The sequence below is a fragment of the Pteronotus mesoamericanus genome, unplaced genomic scaffold (genome assembly GCF_021234165.1).
Source record: "Pteronotus mesoamericanus isolate MK-2021 breed Mesoamerican mustached bat unplaced genomic scaffold, CSHL_Meso_final contig_221, whole genome shotgun sequence".
NCBI classification, from domain to species: Eukaryota; Metazoa; Chordata; class Mammalia; order Chiroptera; family Mormoopidae; genus Pteronotus; species Pteronotus mesoamericanus.
In genome coordinates, this window is record NW_026555092.1 from 19,507,133 (window position 1) to 19,526,572 (window position 19,440).

The 19,440-nt window shown below is 45.8% G+C and overlaps 1 protein-coding gene across 4 annotated transcripts; it reads left to right on the forward strand.

Annotated features, from left to right (window-relative positions):
* The first annotated feature begins 7,652 nt into the window (after positions 1-7,652).
* On the forward strand, positions 7,653-18,303 carry AKR1A1 (aldo-keto reductase family 1 member A1). 4 transcript variants are annotated; one of them, XM_054572138.1, is made up of 11 exons: positions 7,664-7,800; positions 10,078-10,157; positions 10,314-10,385; positions 13,563-13,652; positions 15,369-15,488; positions 15,660-15,811; positions 16,337-16,532; positions 16,847-17,046; positions 17,309-17,381; positions 17,519-17,605; positions 18,157-18,303. In XM_054572138.1, the coding sequence occupies exons 4-11, from the start codon at positions 13,569-13,571 to the stop codon at positions 18,220-18,222; spliced, it is 978 nt and encodes a 325-aa protein (XP_054428113.1). In that variant the 5' UTR covers positions 7,664-7,800; positions 10,078-10,157; positions 10,314-10,385; positions 13,563-13,568; the 3' UTR covers positions 18,223-18,303. The 4 variants fall into 4 exon arrangements, with proteins under 4 accessions (XP_054428112.1, XP_054428113.1, XP_054428115.1 ...); XM_054572137.1 differs by lacking the exon at positions 10,078-10,157 and having other exon boundaries at positions 7,653-7,800; XM_054572140.1 differs by lacking the exons at positions 7,664-7,800; positions 10,078-10,157 and adding an exon at positions 8,513-8,556.
* Positions 18,304-19,440: the final 1,137 nt, after the last annotated feature.

The following is a 19,440-nucleotide window of genomic DNA, read 5'->3' on the forward strand; positions in this document are numbered from 1 at the left end:
TTAATCCAAAACCGCATCCTCATGGTGGGTTGGTGGGAGTCCTTCGGCATCCTTTCAAACATCATGGCCAAGATCCTCTTCTCCACTCTGAAGCCACGTGGTTTAAAGAGAGAGAGAGAGAGAGGGATGATGCCTCTCATGACTCTCCTATTCTACTTCCCACATGGTCCAGAGCTCTAGCATGGCTATCATGCTTGAATTTAAATCGGGGGGTGGATCTTCCTCTGCAATCCCGTTTCTGACTCCTCCCATGCTGGGTTACACCTGCCAGTAGACTGATCTCTTCTGCCTTTCTCAGCTGCCATTGCTAGTCTGGGCAAGTGGGGCCCGGTGATGTAGGAGCTGCCTCTAAGCCTCTCTCGCAGGTGCAGCAAGCCCCTCTAGCTACATTGCAGCAAGGGCTAGAGTCAAGCCCCCCTCCCTGGCTCCTAGCACAGCAGGCACAGTGACTTAACATTACTAAAATACTGGCCAAGTTCTTTAGATATGCTAAGTAACTCTCACTGGCCCTACTCTGCTTTCCCTTCCCCAGCTATGTTAGTGGGGGAACTTCCCCATTTTGGGGGACCCCAATATTCCCTTTTATGGTTCTAGCCAGTATCTTTTTATGTACTGGAAATTTAGGAGTCATAGTGACTCTTCTAGTTTTGTTTTTTTTTTTTAACCTCACACCTCTAGAGGATCACCAAGTGCTGCTACTCAAATCCTAAATATTTCTAAAATGTGTTTTTTCTAATATATTATGAGGGTGTGAGCTGCTGACTTAGGACAGGCCCTCCTCTCATCCAGATAACTGCCTCCTAACAAGTATCCCTGCTTCCAGTTTTGTACGTTTACCAGTAGTCACTTCCTTCACTACTACCAGAATAACCTTTATAAAATCCATATTTGAGCATGGCATAATCCTGCTGAGACCATCTCCCTGCTTTCCTCAGGATAAACTCAAAGGTTTTTGACTTAACACACAGAGCCATATTTAACACTTTCCCCATAGGGACACTGATTTAGAGTTATAACAAGGCACTTGACATTTTATTTTCTTCCCTCTGAACCATTTTGTTTTTTATTTTGTTTTTTTCCCCCCTAAGAAAAGCTAACACCAAGAAAACGTTTTAATTGGATGGATCTAGAGGGTATTATGCTAAGTGTAATAAATCAGTCAGAGAAAGACAAATGCCCTATGATTTCACTTACATGTGGAATCTAAAGTACAAAACAGCCCTGGCTGTGTAGTTCAGTTGGTTAGAGAGTTGTCACACTATGCCAAGGCTGTGGGTTTGATCCCTAGTCAGAGCACATACAAGAATCAACCAGAGAAATCAAGGTGGCAGAGGAGTAAATGGAAGTCACACTGACCTCCACCCAGGACCAATCTGGAATTACAACTAAATTGTGGAGAAATCACCTGGAACAAACAACTGCACAATAGTGAGAGAGGAGCTCTATAACCTCAGACAGACAGAAGAATCAGCATTAGCACAGCCTAACTGGTAAGGAGTACAGTAGAGCGTTGAGAAGGCAAGTGGGGCACCCATGGGCAGCAGCACCAGAGGGATATTGAAATAGCCAGTGGGATTCCCCTGAGAAGAGCGGGGTTCTAAACCACCAGCTGGGATCTCCAGCCTAGAGCACCAGAGCCCAAAAAGTACACAGATAACAGCCAGCTGCAAAAAGTGGCAGAGTTGCTCTCTGCCAGAGACAGGTGGCTGGAGATGCAAAGAGCCTTTTAAAGGGCCAATGCATACATTTTTATTTGCAGCCACTTACCCTGGGCCCTGGCAAAGGCAAAGACAGAGTGGGCTAGAGATGCCTGAGGAGAGACTGGGGAAGGAGGCTTTGGGGAGAGAACTGAGAGAGTAGCCGGCGGGATACCGGTGTTGATTCATCCCTCATGCACAGCAGCCATATTGCTCAGTCAGACCATTCCCCTGAGCGCCAGCAGCTTGAGAGGACACAATAGCCTGGCCCCCAGGAGGGACTCTACTCTGGCCTGGTGGTGCTAAAGCCTGGCTGCTGAGTACAGAGTGGCAGCCACAGATAATAGATCCCTGGCTAATGGGAGCGCAGAGTGGTCTAGAGACACTTGAGGAGAAATTGGAGATGGAGGCTCTGGGCAGAGAACAGAGAGAATAGCTGGTGGGATCCCGGTACTGACTCCTCCCCCATACAGCAGCAGCCATCTGGCTCAGGCAAAGACCACTCTCCTTAGCTGCAGCACTGTGAGAGGACCTAACAACCCCACCCCCAGGAGGGACTCTGCCCTGCCCTGTGCTGTCTAAACCTGACTGCTAAGTGCAGAGTGACTAGATTAACAGCTGAAGGAGACAGCCACAGACAATAGATTCCTGGAAATCTCAAACAGACTGCCTAAGGTTACATGGGGTCAACATCTGACATCATCAGAGGCAGATCCAGAGAGAAAAAACATTGGTCTCCTATCATATAAGTTCACACCACAAAGTGAGGAAATCAAGACAGATCAACTTAAGATGCAGAAGCAAAAAAGAAGAGTCTCACAAAATAATGGGAAGACAAAGGAGCCCCGATATGGCTAGCAGCTGATTGCTGCACTGCGCAACGGCTAGATGGGGAGCATTGCCGCAGGCGAGCGCCACAGAGAACCTGTTTGAAAAAATAGTGATGGAAAACTTCCCTAATTGGAGGAGGGGAAAATCACACAGGTCCAGGAAGCACAGAGGGTCCCATTCAAGAGGAACCCAAAGAGGCTCACTCCAAGACACATCGTAATCAAAATGGCAAATATCAAAGACAAAAGAGAATCCTAAAGGCAGGAAGGGAGAAAGAGGTAGTAACATACAAAGGAGCCCCGATACGACTAGCAGCTGACTGCTGCACTGCGCAACGGCTAGACGGGGAGCACTGCCGCGGGCGAGCACCGCAGAGAGCACGATGCTCCCTGAACTTGAGGGATACTGGCTGGGGCCAGCTGAGGTGGAAGCAGCACTCTGAATCCTGCAGAGCCCGTCCTGGGGTTGTCACAGATGAGGGGGATAAACACAAAACGTTGCAAACGTTTGCCGGGAGAGCTGACGAGGGCACTTCCCTCTTACTGAAGAAGGCCGTGGCACATCCCTCTAGTGGGGAAGACCCTGTTGCCCTTTGTTCCAAGGCTTTTATTGAAAACCTTATCAGTGGGGCTAGGTAACAGGAATGCATACGTAATTTCGTTACATTAGTATGTTAAGTTTCACAGAGAATAGATGCTTTTAAGAAAACAAATGACACTGATTTACATGGGTCCGAGAGGAAACCAGTATAAACAAAAGAGAATGAAGATAAGGGCAAGCGCATTAATGATAAAGGGTAAGGGGTGTAAATAATGTGAATGTCCTTCGCACCATGAGCTGGCCAGAGATCCGAGGAAAGACCAAAGCACACTTTAAAGAAATTACTTTTAGGCCTGATTTCCCTGGCAACCACCAGACCTGCTTTAGAGCTGACTCCTGCACTGTTTCAAGCCCGAGTCAGGTGTGGGGAGGGAACCACCAAGAAATAAGAAGACTGCTTCTTGGCTGCAATGAGGACTCCAGCCGTGTCCAAGCCAAACTGAGAGGTGTGAGGGTGTTTTTGCCCCTTCTCCTTGTCCCCCAGTTTCTTGTCTGCTGCCTATATCGATAGGTGCCTGGCTTAGGCTGCCCCTCCCCTGAGAGATCTTACCCATTATTAACAGGGACCATCATAAGGCAAAGCAGAGAGGCAGGAGCTATCCCCCTGCTGGGGGGGTACAGGTCAAGCCTCAGGAGCCTGTTTCTCCAAGGCCTCCTGATTATTTCCAGCCTTGGGGCCCTCCAGCATGTTGGCAGGGTTACATCTCCTGAAACCAGGCAGGGCGTTTCCCAGCAGCTGACTTCTCAACAGAAACACTACAAGCCAGAAGGTAATGGCAAGAAATATTCCAAGTCATGAAAAGTGAAGGCCTGCAACTGAGATTGCTCTACGTAGCAAGGCTCTCAATTAAAATGGAAGGTGAAATAAGGAGTTTCCCAGACAAAAGAAGACTAAAATAATACATCTCCACCAAACCAGCATTACAAGATATGCTAAAGGAATTGCTTTAGGATGAAAAAAAGAGTCTATGAATAACACCCAGTTCCTTTCACAGTCACCAATACCTGACATTACCAATATCTTTAATACTTACTAATCTGATTTTGAGAATGATGTGTTATTTTAATTGTTACTTCATTATTTGTTGAAACTAACCCTGTTTTTGTATATTTCTTGACTATTTCTATTACTTTTAAAAAGCTTTAAATGACTTTTTGGTATTTTTCATCCATTTTTTGACTGTTTGTAGAATTTTTTCCCTAAAAAAACAAAATTATTAACCCTTTTTTAGATGCTGCAAATACTTTCCTATTCTATTACTTGTCCTTTAACTTTTTTATATGTATATTACTGTATAGTCTTAAATGTTTAATATAGTCATATTGTCAATATTTTACTTTATAGCTTCTGGGTTTGAATATTTTACTTCAGGGTGAGAAAAATATTATTTTGTATTTTCTCCTAAAACTCCTTAGATTTTACATAATGATTTTTAACTCACCTGAATATTTTTTGTATAATATGTGAAATAGGGCTCTATATTTGTTTTATTTCAAGTAATAGTAGTCCATGCACTTTATTTGTTGAATAAGCCTTATTTTCCCCATTGACTTGAAATATCAATTTAATCATATATTGTCAGACAGTTTGTTTCTAGAATGTTCGGATCTACTTGATTATTTCTGTGCTTGTGTCATGTTGTTTTAATTGCTGAGACTTTTAATGGATTTAAATTTTTTAATATTTTATAATGGATTTTGACATTTAAAAAATAAATAAATAAAATCAATTTTCATTTTAAAAGAAAGAAAGAAAGAAAGAACTCCTACCTTTTGCGACAACATGGATGGAATGGAGAATATTACGTTAAGTGAAATAAACCAGTCTGTAAAAGACAAATACCATATGATCTCACCTATAAGTGGAATCTATTCAACAAAATAAACTAACAAACAAAATAAACCATAGGCATGGAAACATGGAGCAGACTGAAAGTGACCAGAGGTGATGGGGAAGGAGGACAATGGTGGAAAGAAGGGGAGGGGACTAGACAAAGAACATGTATGAATGACCCATGGACATGGACAACAGAATGGGAACTGACTGTGGGAGAGAGTGGTGGGGTGGATGGGTGGAGGAGGACAAAGGAGGAAAAACTGAGACAACCATAATAGAATAAACATGATTTAAAAAAAAAGAATAAGCCAATGAATGCATAAATAAGTGGAACAACAAATCAATGTTTCTCTTTCCCTCTCTAAAATCAATAAATTTAAAAAAAAATCTAAAAAGAAAATAAAAGTCTTAAAGCGATGTTACTTGTTTTAACTCTTTCCAAGTTATATGCCCCAAATCACAAAATCTATTATCCAAAATTACTTTTTATGGCCTACCAACAGTTTTCAAAACAAAGAATTGGAAATGACTTGCATAAGAGTTTAGGATCCAGTCATTAGAGTAGTCACTATTTCCAAGAGTCCCTTTTTTTAGTGGCCTCAAGGTTTTTACATTGGGACAATGCATCCTAGAAGCTGATTGTTATCCTTTTCTAAAGTTGGAGAAGGATTGTGAAAGAGGTGGTGTGCTGTCAAGCCCATCTATTTTAGAAAACAATACACCCATCAATTAGACCCATTGATCTGAAATTTCTAGGATGGCTAAATTTGGTTGTGCCTAACATCTAACAATGTCTTAAGGCTACAAGTAACATCAAAAGCCTAAGGCCATGGGAGCTGGGAGTGTTACAACAATGACTCAGCAGTTAATCAGGTGGTAGTTATCAGTTCATTGTTGCACTTCAGGCTTTTAAAAAGTCAGACTCAAAAATGAATAAATAATTTTAAAAGATTCGACAGAAGAAAAGATGGAGGGAATGCATCAGACCCTGGAGAAGATGGTGAGAGGGGTGGATACACAGCATGTGTCTGTCTGTTGATAGTAAGTTTTTATTGGGCTAAGATAAGTTTGAGGCATGCTAAATTTTGATTACGTAAGGTGGAATCTAAGCATCTTTATGGGAATAGATAGTGTGAAACGATGGACATTTGCTCCCTCAGGACACATTTGTATTGAGACAACGTGGGTAAATCCAGCGTGGTTAAAAGAAAGCAAAACAAAAAACCCTGGCTGGTATGGCTCAGTGGATTGAGTGCCCACCTATGAACGGAAAGCTCAGAGGTTCGATTCCCAATCAGGGCACACGCCTAGGTTGAGGGCCAGTTACCCAGTTGGAGACATGCAAGAGGCAGCCGATAGATGCTTCTCTCCCCCTCTTTCTCCCTCCCTTCCCTAGTCTCTAAAAATAAATAAATAAAATCTTATTTAAAAAGAGTGTCTTCAAGGGAGTAGAGAGGAGCAGGGGAGCCAGAAGTGTGGGGAGAGAAAGGCAGAGCTACCCTGGGACTACCCTGCTTCTACCCTGCTTCTTGGCCACTCTTGCCAAGGAAGATATAAAGCAAGACACAGCTCAAGAGGCAGGGGCTGTTTTATATTTCAAATTTGTAACTTAATAGCTGTGTGACTTTGGGCAAGCTACTTTACCTTGCTGAATCTGTCCAATCTGTAAAATAGACTGCGAGTAATTCTGAGAGGCTTCCAGCGTGCTGATAACCTGTTATCCTCACCTGGATAGTAGTTACATTGAAAAAAAAAATCATAGAGCTGTACGTTTAAGATTTGTACATTTTTCTGTATGTACACTACCCTATATACTTCAATAAAAATACATACAAGAAATAAAATTAAAAAGAACATTCTGCTTCCAGGGCTACTGTGAATGTTGCATAAAATCACATTTATAACGTCTAGCACAGCCCTGGCCCAGTAGCTCAGTTGGTTGGAGCATCCTCCGTAGGCATTGAGGTTGCCAGTCAACCCCCATGGAGGCACACATAATGGTCAACAAATGCATGCATAGATAAGGCAGCAGCCACGTGTTGATGTTTCTCTGTCAAATTAATACTAATAAAAGTCTAGCATTAATGCCTGGCCAATAAATGCGTGGCCAGGGTCCATCGTCCAGACAGAAACCACAAACTTTTGTATCTCTTGGCGTCTAGAGACCTGAGGTCTTTCTTTTATGGTCAACCTTTGCGTTGTGGCTACTCTCTGGGCTTGTTTGCCTGACCAAATTAAGGGGTGCATCTTAGGTATATTCTGGGGACCCGGCCAACCTGACTTTAAGGGGGAAGGGAGCTAGAGTTCGGTTAAGTGAACTTGGAGGAAGACCAGGCACCAAAAGAAAAGGTACTTGAGTCTCTCCTTCCTGTAGCAGGAGACGTTCGAGGCTCCCAGAGCGGCGTCGCTGCGACGCGCAGTGCAATATGGGCCAGCAGAGGCGCGGCCTGATTCAGCCCCAAGTACGCAGCGGGAGCAAGTTTAACTCCACCGTTGCCTTTTCCAAACTTGCACAATTGTGTCTAAGCTCCGACCAACCCGCCAATCAGCACCCAGAGGAAGAGATGGTGCAGATTCCTAACTCGGGCTTGCACCTGCAAGCTCTCTCACTGAGGCAGGGGCGGGGTCCACCTAAGGACTATGGCCGAATGCCCTGCCCTCGCCCCTCCTCTGGGAGGAGCTTTCTCTTTACAGTCAAATTTAAGACAGGTCCCTGCGTCAACTCGTCCCTGATGAGGCCAACTTCCCGGAAGCTGAGGCTGATTGGATCGCTAGCAGGGCTCAGAACTGAGGCGAGGTAGTACCACCTTTTTCGCGCTCAGTACTCGTGCAGAGGTGAGTTTCTCCTGCTGCTACCCCACCTTTCTTTTAGAGGAGCTGGCATTGATCCTTCCTTCAAGAGGTGTCCGCCCACGGGATAGAGTGGAGAGCGCAGGTTGTGGAGGGGGGCCAGACTTGGTTTCAGATTTGAACTCTTCCTCTTGTTCCCTGTGTGATCTTGAATAAATTCTGTTTCTCTGGACCTGTATTTCCTCAGCGGTAAAATGAGTTCCTACATCAGAAATGTAGAGAGAATTCTCTACGGCCAAACCACACTGAACCTTCCTGATCTCGTAAGAAATGTAGGGAGAATTAAGTGACATAAAGCTTTTAAAGACCTGGGCACATATTAAATGCTCAGTAAGTTTTAGTTGCCATCTTTCATTTTGTTTGCCCACCAACACGGTTTTTTTCCACGAGATCAGACCTTTCTGTGAAATTGTAGAGATGGTTCTCTAAAGTGGCAGAAGGGGATAGAGTTTGCCTACTTAGGCATGCGCCTTGGATTGGGGCTTGCTTTTCTGTTGCCCCAGAGCTCTGTTACAGTAAGACTAGAATCTGAACATTCACCATATCAGGCTGTTATTAATTGTCCCCTTCCGCTTGACCGTACTCAGGGCTGCAGGACCTCCCTTAGAAGAGTCTTCACGGTTCTCATTGGGCCTGTTATTTTTTCCAAGGTCTCAGTTTTGTTTTGTTTTTTTAATTTGTACAGGAGTAATCTTAGTATCATCCTGTCTGGAGCCACTGGGATTTTTTGGGGGGAAGATGGTAAAGTTTGATATTTTCCATCGATGACTCCAGATTACCCAAGAAGTAAAGGAGGAAAGCAGTGGTGTTCTCAAATGCCTGTCCAGCTATCAAGATCGATCCCCTTTGCCTCTGTGTGTGTGTGTGTGTGTGTGTGTGTGTGTGTGTTCATTGTGTGTTATGCATGTATGCAGCAGACAGTGTAGAAGTAAGGGGTTCAGACAGATGACAGGCTTGGACTTCAAGGAGTACCCAGGTTTGTGGGGGAAACTTAAATAACATACAAGTGCAGCAGTGTGCATAATCTATCAGTACATGGGAGGAGCCAGAAGTTTAAAGTGCTAGCTGAAGGATGAGCAGCAATTAGCCAGGTTAAAGTGGGAGTTGGGAAAGTGTGCAGAGCCTGGAATCAATTAAGTGGTAGTTGGTTCTGCAAAGTCTAAAACGTGGAGTATGAAATGAGGGAAAATGAGGAATGTGGGATCCAGATTATGAAGGGTATTCTAAGAAGTCTAGACTTTGTCCTGGGTAGTAGAGAACTGCTGGAAGAGTTTGAACCTGGGAGTCACATGGTCAGATTTAGTTGGTGGATTGTGGTGAGAGGGGTGACACTGGAAGCAGAGATATTCCTGGTATTTATTTTTAGAGAGAGGGAAAGGTAGGGAGAAGGACAGGGAGAGAAACAGCAATGTGAGAGAGAAACATCAATCTGCTGCCTCTTGTACATGTCCTGACCAGAGACCAAACCCTCAACCCTGGCATGCACCCTGACCAGGAATGGAACCAGTGACCTTTTTGCTTTGCAGTTCAGTGCCCAACCAACTGAACCGCACAGGTCGGGGCAGTACCTTTCTTTATATTTATAAGTATTAACAGGATTTTTAACCTAGCCAAAGGCCGAATTTTGTTAACCATGACATATATAAGGTGGCTTTCCATGCTGGCTTCTTAGAGGTACAGGAGAAGAGCCCTGGCTGGTGTGGCTCAGTGGACTCAGTGCTGGCTTGCGAACCAAAGGATCGCCAGTTCGATTCCCAGTTAGGGCACATGTCTGGGTTGTGGGCCAGGTCCCCAGTAGGGGCACACTAGAGGCAACCACATGTTGATGTTTCTCTCCCTCTCTTTCTCCTTCTTTTTCCCTCTCTCTAAAAATAAATAAATTTTTTTAAGTGCAGGAAAAGATACATTTCCCTCCCTAACACCTGTCAAACCATAATCTGGTAATACTCAGAAATGCCTCAAATGAATTGCAATACTTTATTTAGATGGCTTTTTAAAGACCCAGTCAGCTGTGGTGGGTGTGGCTCAATGAATTGAACACTGGCCTGTGAACCAAAACATTGCACATACCTGGGTTGTGGGCCAGGTCCCCAGGGGCCTCACGAGAGGCAACCCATTGAAGTTTCTCTGACATACCAATGTTTCCCTCTCTTTTTCCCTCCCTTCTCCTCTCTCTAAAAATAAAATCTAAAAAATTAAAGACCCAATGGATTATACTGTGGACACATTGTCAAGTGTAGTTTTGGATATGTTGAGTTTCAGATATCTATAGAACACACTTATGGAGATGTACGGAGGGAGCTGAATATACAGAACTGGGTTGAGAAGAATCAGTGCTTAAGGTAATACGTGAAGACATGAATGAACTCGACTAGAGAGTCAAAAGAGGATTGGGAATAAAACCTTGAGGGACACCATTTATGGGAGGCGGAAGAAAGGCCCATGCAACTAGGAAACACTCATGCAATACTGCTTCCTTTTTTTCCTTTGTCTTCTAGTTCCCTGCATCCAGCTGGCAACTGTAGAGCCCTCCACTGAGAAGGGAATACTAAACCCCATTGAGAAAGAAGGTAGGTGCTAACTTGGGGATAATAAAACCTGACTCCTCATGCCACCCTCTTCCCCCTTTCCCCGTGCACACACCCAGCTTCTCTCTCTTTTATATCTAGAACCTTTCCTAACATAACATGAGGTCCAGTGAGGCAGTTCCTGACAAGCTCCTAGCCTATTAATGAAGGGCTAGGCTGGAAAGCTGTTGTCTCAGGCAGAAGATGAGGAAGTCAAGAACTGGCAGAGGATGACTTTCTGTCCTAGGGAAAAACCTCATTCTTCTGCCAGGGCCCCTCCATTTCCTTCTTTGGAGCTCTTATTCTTTGCAGATCTTTGTTAGGTCTTCTTACCTCCATGATCCCTGCCCCTTCAAGCCTCAGCCCTTTTGGTTTTCAGTTTCACCAACAAAAGGGAGAAACAAGCATCAGGTTTCTTCTTCCTTTTCACCTTAGGCATGGTTTTTGTTCAAGCTCTCAGCCCAGGTGTGATTTCAGAGCCTCCTCTATGTGCTGGGAAATCTAGGGGAGGCCAACAGGTCACTCGTTTGTGGATCAAATCCAGGAGACCAGTCACAAACCCTTGTGGTAGCTGGCAGGCTAGTTCCTCCAGTGAAAGTCCAGACACATTTACCTGTTTCCTGGGAAGTCTGGTAACAAAGAGTATCGCTCTCAGCAATCTTTGCGGGTTGCTTCCCAGATTGAACATTTTGTTTCAGCAGAAATAAGTGGTCTCCGTAACTAGTTATGCTAGACTATAAAATTCTTCCTGAGTCAGAGGTATTAGGAAAGACAATTTTGATGTGTAGGTTGTACATACAACTTGCCTTATTACCTGCTCTACCATGATACTCTTTCTTTTCTTTTTTTTTAAAAAGATTTTATTTATTTTTATTTTTAGAGAGAGGGGAAGGGAGGGAGAAAGACGGGGAGAAAAAACATCGATGCGCAAGATACACATCGATTGGTTGCCTCTCATATGCCCCCAACTGGGGACCTGGCCCGCAACCCAAGCGTGTGCCCTGACTGGTGACCTTTTAGTTCACAGGCCGGCCCTCAATCCACTGAACCACACCAGCCAGGGCTCTTTTTCCTTTTTTAAGCTTAAAAAAATTTTTTTTTTATTTATTTATTCTTAGAGAAAGGGGAAGGGAAGGTGAAAGAAAGGAAGAGAAACAGGAATAGGTTGCCTCTCACAAGTGCCCCGACCTGGGACAAGACCTGGGACCACACTTGCAACCCAGGCACGTGCCCTAGCAGGGAATCAAAACAGCAACCTTTCACTTTGTGGGCCAATGCCCAAGTAACTGAGCCATGTTGGTCATAGTTCTTCTTCTTCTTCTTCTTCTTCTTTTTTTTTTTTTTTGGATTTTGCTTATTCATTTTTAGAAAGCGAGGAAGGGAGGGAGAAAGAAAGGGAAAGAAACATTGATTGGTTGCCTCTCAGGGACCTGGCCTGCAATCCAGGCATGTGCCCCAACCCAGAGTTGAACTGGTGACCCTTTGGTTTGCATGATCAGCCCACTGAGCTACACAAGTCAGGGCTAGCATAATACTCTTGATGTCTTTTCAGAACTAGGAAACAAAGGTTATATTTATAAAGGTATTGCTGACAATGAAACCAGTCCTGCAAGAGTAATATTTTATAGTACTGATGAGATCAAGGGAAAAGATTTCTACCTTATTGGCTCTTGGAGTGAGCAAACATTCTTTATATTCTTTCCCTCTCACTTGGATAACTCCTGTTCATTAACACTTGACTCAGATATCACCTTCAAGAAGCCATCCTAGCCAGCTTACTCTTCTCTTGAAGCACTTGTGCAGATTTTGGTCACATTTTTTATGCATTGTGCTGATATCCTCTGTCCGCCCCACCTCCCCCTCCCCCCCCCCCCCATCAGATTATAAGCTCCTGGAAGGCAGGGACTCTATATGAATATGTGAGTCTGTCACAAGGCCTGGAAAATTCATCATTTGCTGACTGAATGAGTATTCTTGGGCCATTTGGAGACTTCTGATTTTCAGAGCTCTCCAAAGGGGTTTGTTCCAATCACCCACCTGCTTTTGTTTTGTTGGAAATTTTCTCACACCTGAATTTCAGTTACTTTCTGCTGCATGGAAGTCCTGTGTCTAGTTCCCCTTCCAGGAAAGACTTTTCCCCTTAACTCTAGGGAAAATCCAACTCATTCTTGAAAGCAAATGTCATTATTCCCTGGCTCTCATCCTACAGAAGTCACTTGTTTTCTGTAGCACATTATGCATGTGTCTACTATCAGCACATGTATTTTATAGGTCTGTCTTTACCTCCCTTTTTCTTGCTTTTTTCCATTAGCTCCTCCTTGGATTCTTGGCTCTGCCACTTCTTAGCTGTGAATTTGGGGCAAATAACTTGACCGCTTTTAGCCTATTTTATTCATCTAAAAGATGGCATACTTCCCGCCCTGGCTGGTGTGGCTTAATGGATTGAGCACCAGCCTGCGAACCAAAAGGTCACCTGTTCGATTCCTGGTCGGGGCATATGTCTGAGTTGTGTGCCAATTCCCCAGTTGGAGGTGTGCAAGAGGCAACCCATCAATGTTTCTGTCTTCTTCCTCTGTCTCTAAAAATAAATAAATAAAATCTTTAAAAGATGGTGTACTACCCTTGTAAGAGCACACTGAAGCCTACCAGCATGGTGTTCCTCTGGAGTGAGCACAGGGAGTTCCTCTTTGAGAGGGACTCAGAGAGTCTCTGTATGTAGTTCTGACAATCTTCTGGGAATGTTTATTTCATCCTTAGAAAACTGACCCTTTCCTGAGCCTGTTCTGTCACCCTGTCTCACACTGACTCACAGTGGCCTTTGTCTTACACTAGCTTAAGACCTTATGTAGTCAAGGCTGGGTGGTTGTGGGAAGCTACCCCTGCCTTTGTCTTTAGGTATTGGAGCTCTTTAACACAGACCTTTAGCCTGGTGGAAGGACAGGCAGCCAAGCTGAGGGTTGGTTAGTGTTTGTCCAGGAGCTACTGGATGTGGTTGCTTCTGGGCACTCTGTCTCAGCTCCCTCTGCTCATAGGCACATACACACAACCACATGTTTGTTCTCTTATCGCCTTTGTGCCCCTTTTGCCACCCATGTGTTACAGGAGTCTTGACCAGTAGGTAGCCGAAGCCCAAGTAACAGCACTGATCCCCACACCATTCTCTTCCCATTTATGTTTCAGGAGGCAATGGCAGCTTCCTGTCTTGTCCTGCACACTGGGCAGAAGATGCCCCTGATTGGACTGGGCACCTGGAAGAGCAGCCCTGGCCAAGTGAGAGACGGGAGAAGAAGGGAAGGGCCTCTTGCACCTCTGCTAGGGAAAAAGCAGTTTTTGAGAGAGAGTCCCTGCATTTTCCCTAGCAGCCACACCCCTGTACTCCACCTAAGGTGGGGTGAGCCTGGAGGGCAGTGGGAGGAACAAGGGAAGAAGGGCCTAGAAGTGTGTCCTTGGTTTCCCCAGCTGACACAGAGGAAGGGCTGAGGGGGTCAGCAGGGCCAAGGGCATAGGAAGAAACCCTTTCCCCACCTGGATCTATACCGAGTGACTTGCAGATGTGGGACCCCTCTGTGCTTGGCCCTTTGCTGACCCCTAATAGTCACTTGTCACTCCGTGCTGTGATCATGTCTCCTGCCCCACACTATGCTCCTTGAGGGCTGGGCCTCTCTCACTAGTGCTCATTCCAGAAGTAGGCACACAGCAGGTGTCAGGGATTGAAGAATAACTAGGTCAAACGTATAGACCAAGAGTTAGCAAACATTTTCTTAACCAGATGGTTAATAATTTAGATTTTGCTGGACAAGTTGCGAAATTGAGGTGATTATATACTTGTGTAACTATTTAAAAATATAGAAATCATTTTTAGCTCAAGGGCTGGAAAACACAAAAGGTGGCTGTGAGCTGGAGTTTAATGGTCCCTCAGGTACACCCTTCCAGCCTTGGGGAACCTGGGAATGGAGGCCCGTTTCCCTAGGGATGACAGCCAGAGATTCAGCATCCACCTGAATGGTGGGCATCTCTCCAGGGCTGTGTCATTCTTCCTTGGACATCTGAGTCAGAGTTCAGAAAATTTTGGGGATTAAGTTTGGGAGGGACCCATGCAGCGAGAACAGCCTCAACTCTCTCTCTAGTGTTTGTGTTGTGGTTGGATGATTTCTGCCTTTTCCTCCTTTGATTTCCTTCCTACAGCTGCCTAGGACTCCGGAGCCAGGGTCTTTGTGCTCCAGGCAGGCACTGACATGGCCCAGGAGCTAGATGAAGGCAAGGGTGGAGCTCAGAGCCAGGGCCAAGAAGGTGGGGAGAGGGAGGACAGGACATCAGGGGTAGGGTCAGGGGTGGGGGAATATCCTGGAGAGTAAGAGCTGCAGCTAGATGGGGATATTTAATGCAAAGGCGTGGCACCTTCTGATGCCATGTTTCTAGTCGGGTTTTTAGCACATTAACTGACCTGTCCTCCTACTTGGCACCTGCTTTTTCCTCTCCTGACAGGAGGCTCTGAGCCCAGCTTCCATCTCACTTCTCTACCTTCCTTAATTCCCCTCCACCCTGCCTCCTCTGCTTGCCTGATCCCCTAGACCTTGCTTGGTTTGCATGGCTCCCTGAGGGTCTTTCTCTGAATGGCCTTGGCCTAGGAACTACTTACCTGTGTATCATGTTTCCCTAACCAGCTCCTCAGGGCTGGGAATGTGTCTCCATGACCTATACTTCTGTCCTCTGTCAAAGTATCCATTTTCTGAGCATGTAGCTGGGAACACGTTAGTTTTTTGCTGGGCCTGGCTGAGATCTTGGGTAGGAAGGAACCTTGGAGGTTAGTGGGATGGGGACAAAGGGTTTGAGGCTTCTGGTCCCCTGTACCAGAACCATAATCCATCGTCTCACCCCCACTGCATAGGTATGTTCCTGCACCCCTCCCCACATCAGTGACCCTCAAAGGGGCAATTTCTAACCCAGACCAACAGAGCTGCAACTCTCTGCTCTCTCACCTGGCAGGTAAAAGCAGCTATTAAGTATGCCCTGAGTATAGGCTACCGCCACATTGACTGTGCTGCTATCTATGGCAATGAGCCTGAGATTGGGGAGGCCTTGAAGGAGAACGTGGGACCTGGCAAGGTGAGAACTGGGGCTGCAGAGGGATGGGGTACGAGATCCAAGGGGCTGGAGCAGGGGCCTGGCTAAAGGGGCCTGGCATCAGTTCCCTTCTCATTGCTCTCCCAGAGGTGAGGGTGGGTGAGACTGGATGCCCATGGCTTTTGTCATTATTGGCCCTACCCCCTACACCAGGCAGTGTCTCGGGAGGAGCTGTTTGTGACTTCCAAGCTATGGAACACTAAGCACCACCCCGAGGATGTGGAACCTGCCCTCCGGAAGACGCTGGCTGACCTCCAACTGGAGTATTTGGACCTGTACCTGATACACTGGCCTTATGCCTTTGAGTGAGCTTTGCCAGGGTCTTTATTCAGGGAGTTGGTGATTGGGGGAGTCATGTTAGTAACATAATAGGTCACAGTAGCAGAGTAGGATAGGAACACTCATCTCTGTGGCAAGCTAAGGAGCTTGGTTGGCATGGGAACTCAGTCTTTTCTGCTAGGAGTTTAGCTACAGAAAAAGGAGTGTGGCTTCACGTGAGACATATCCTTGGGTATGCGTGACTGCTCCCTCCTGTTCCTTTTATTCAGGAAAGGTACTAGCTTCTGCTGACGTAGGCCCTGGGGTTGAAGTAAATAATAAGTTCCAGCAGAGAGAGTGAGAGGAGCCTACCATTAGCTTTGTGCCCTGTGCCAGAATGCAGCTGCAAGAGTGTGCAACTTCTTCAGAAGGAAGACATTAAGGAAGACTTCTCATTCTTGGCCCTTTGCTCTTTGTGGGTTTGGAGTATGGGACATAGAGTAGCTGGATGGGCAGGTAAGGCAAAAGCCTGGCATTTGTGCCCACACTTGGGAGTGCTGTCTTTCACTCAGGCGGGGAGATGACCCATTCCCTAAGAATGCTGATGGGACTCTCCGCTATGACTTCATTGACTACAAGGAGACCTGGAAAGCTCTGGAGGCACTGGTGGCGAAGGGGTTGGTGCGGGCACTGGGCCTGTCCAACTTCAGCAGTCGGCAGATCGATGACCTGCTCAGTGTGGCCTCTGTGCGCCCAGCTGTCCTGCAGGTGAGCACAGCATACCAGATCAGTTATTTTGGGGATGAGTATGTGCATGAGCATGAGTGAGCAGATGATAGGTCTACTTCATGGAGGTAGCTAGCAAGATGTCAGAAATGTTGGTGCAGGATTCCTCTGCATAAAAAAAGGGACTGAAGTATGGGATGAGAGTGAAATGGGCAGTGAAACAGAGTAAGAAAAGTGGGCTGAAGGGAAGTTGGGAGGTGGTCAGCAGTGCAGGGTTGGTCAGGATGATATGTCTGGGTGCAGCCAGGCAAGCTACATGTGGCCATTTCATAGTGATGGGTTGTTTCTTGGCTTAGGTGGAATGCCACCCATATCTAGCTCAAAAGGAGCTGATTGCCCACTGCCAAGCACGTGGCCTGAAGGTGACTGCTTATAGCCCCCTGGGCTCTCCTGATCGTGCTTGGCATAATCCTGATGAGCCTGTCCTGCTTGAGGAGCCGGTGGTCCTGGCACTGGCTGAAAAGTATGGCCGGTCTGCAGCTCAGATCTTGCTCAGGTGCAGGCAATGTTGGGGAAAGGAGGTTGGGACAGGGAAAGGGCTTCTGAGTTGGGAGGCAAGGGTTTAGGGGGTTCTTATTTAAGTGGCTGGATGAGTCTGAGACTCTTGTTATGTGATCTAGGGGAGGCCACTCTGAAGCATGTTCCCTGTTTCAGTGGGGCTCAGGGCCTCTAGGAGCTTAAAGAAGGCTGTTTGGAAGACAACACAATGCTTATGAGTACTGACTTCTCTTCCTTATCTACCTCAATCCTCCCCTTAGGTGGCAGGTCCAGCGAGAAGTGATCACCATCCCTAAGAGTATCACACCTTCCCGTATCCTTGAGAACATCCAGGTACTAAGTGACAGGCCCTGTCTTCTTGAGCCCATTGGGACAGTCTGGCCCTGACTCTGCCTAAGAAGTCAGTTTTCTGGGATCCTGACTTCTACTTACAAAGTTGGCTTTCCTGACCCCCAACTCCACATCCTCAGGTTTTTGACTTCACCTTTACCCCAGAAGAGATGAAGCAGCTAGATTCCCTGAACAAAAATTGGCGATACATCGTGCCCCTGCTTACGGTATGTTTCACCCTCCCCTTGTCCCCACCCAGAATCAGTGAATCTTAGATTTGGAGCAGGATTCTGGCCCAAGTCTGGCCTTAACTTTGCTAGTCAGAGAGAGGCAGAATGGTGGTGTTGGTAGGATTGCTGTCCTGGACACAATTGGCTCTTTTTATTCATCTTGGGGAAGTAGTGTGGCTCAGGGATAAGGCATTTAGAGTCTGTGAATCCAGGTCCTGCTTTTCTGTATCTTGTAAGCTAGAACATTATTTAACTTCTCCAAGCCTTAGCTTCCAATCTATAAAGTGATTCCAGTTCATGACAGGAAATAGAGAATTCCTTTCCAGCTGAGACTGCAACTCTATGTGCCAGATTGTGGGTTTGATGGGAATACTGTTGATACTGTTGTATTTCCTGAGGCCAGGGCCCTGTCACTACCATCTGGTATCATGCTGAACACAAGGGAGATTCAGGAAGTTTTGGGGAAAGATGTCCTGTGTCTTTGAAATATTAACTCCTAATGGGGTCTCTCTCTCTCTCTCTCTCTCTCTCTCTCTCTCTCTCTCCAGGTGGATGGGAAGAGGGTCCCAAGAGATGCAGGGCACCCTCTTTACCCCTTTAATGACCCGTACTGAAACCACAGCTTCCTTTCCAGCTCTCCAGCTACACGGTTCTGCCACCCCCAGAAAAAGCGAGTTAATAAAGCCATTGGAATATCTACACTACTTACTGTCTTATTTGTATGGTCGGACCTGAAATGAAAACTGTTTTCCTTAGTGATGCTGGGCACTACTTGCCTTAAGCTGGAAGTCCCTTGTCTTTCTTGGTTCTGGAGGAACCAGGATGGAACTAAAGTCCATTTCTGCTTTTCTGACTTAGGTACATTAGTGGACTGGCGCCATCTACAGGCAGCTGTGAGCACTACATGCACCGCCATCACGGTGCCCCTTGTTTTCTTCCTGAGAATGCAAAAAATTGGTCACCACCTCAGTGCTGATAGCATCGCGATGAGAGTCCTTTGCACTGCTGGGCCTGAGTTGTGGTTTTGTTTTGTTTTGTTTTGATATTTTATTTATTTATTTTTTTTAGAGAAGGGAAGGGAGGGAGAAAAAGAGGGAGAGAAACATCAATGTGTGGTTGCATTTTGTGCCCCTTGCTGGGGACCTGGCCGGCAACCCAGGCCTGTGCCCTGACTGGGAATTGAACCAATGACCTTTTGGTTTGCAGGCTGGAGCTCAATCCACTGAGCCACGCCAGGCAGGGCCTGGGCCTGTTTGGATTTCCCACTCCATCCCCTACCCTAGTTAGTATCCAGGCTTAGGAATATGGCGAGCCAAAAAAATCTTAGTAGCTTTCGATATCAGAAAAGGGGACAGGAGCCTTTTTTCTCAGACACTACCATCTGTGTGCATAGGCTACCTGATGGAGACAGAGTGAGCCCCAAGGCTTGTCACTCTGATCCTAAGGTTCTATCGTACATATAGTCCCATTAGAGGCCACTGAGATTTTAGGAGGGTTTTCTGAAAATCCCTCTAAACTCCAGTCACACAAAACTCATTTTAATTCTCCAATCAAACCACTATTCTTCATTGAACAAATATTTATTAGGTGCTTACATAGGTTAGGCACAATACCAGACCCTGGGGGTGTAGCTGTAACCAAGACATGGGTCCTTATAGTCTGCTTGAGAAGACTTTAATGTAATTATACATTACATTATAGGGAGACAGACTTTAATTGCATCATTCATTTAATTACAGTTGGAATAAGTGCTGTGAAAAAACGCAGAGCGAGAAGCCTATTGTGTTAATCAACTGAGATTTGAAGGATAAATAGGGATTAATTGGTTAAAT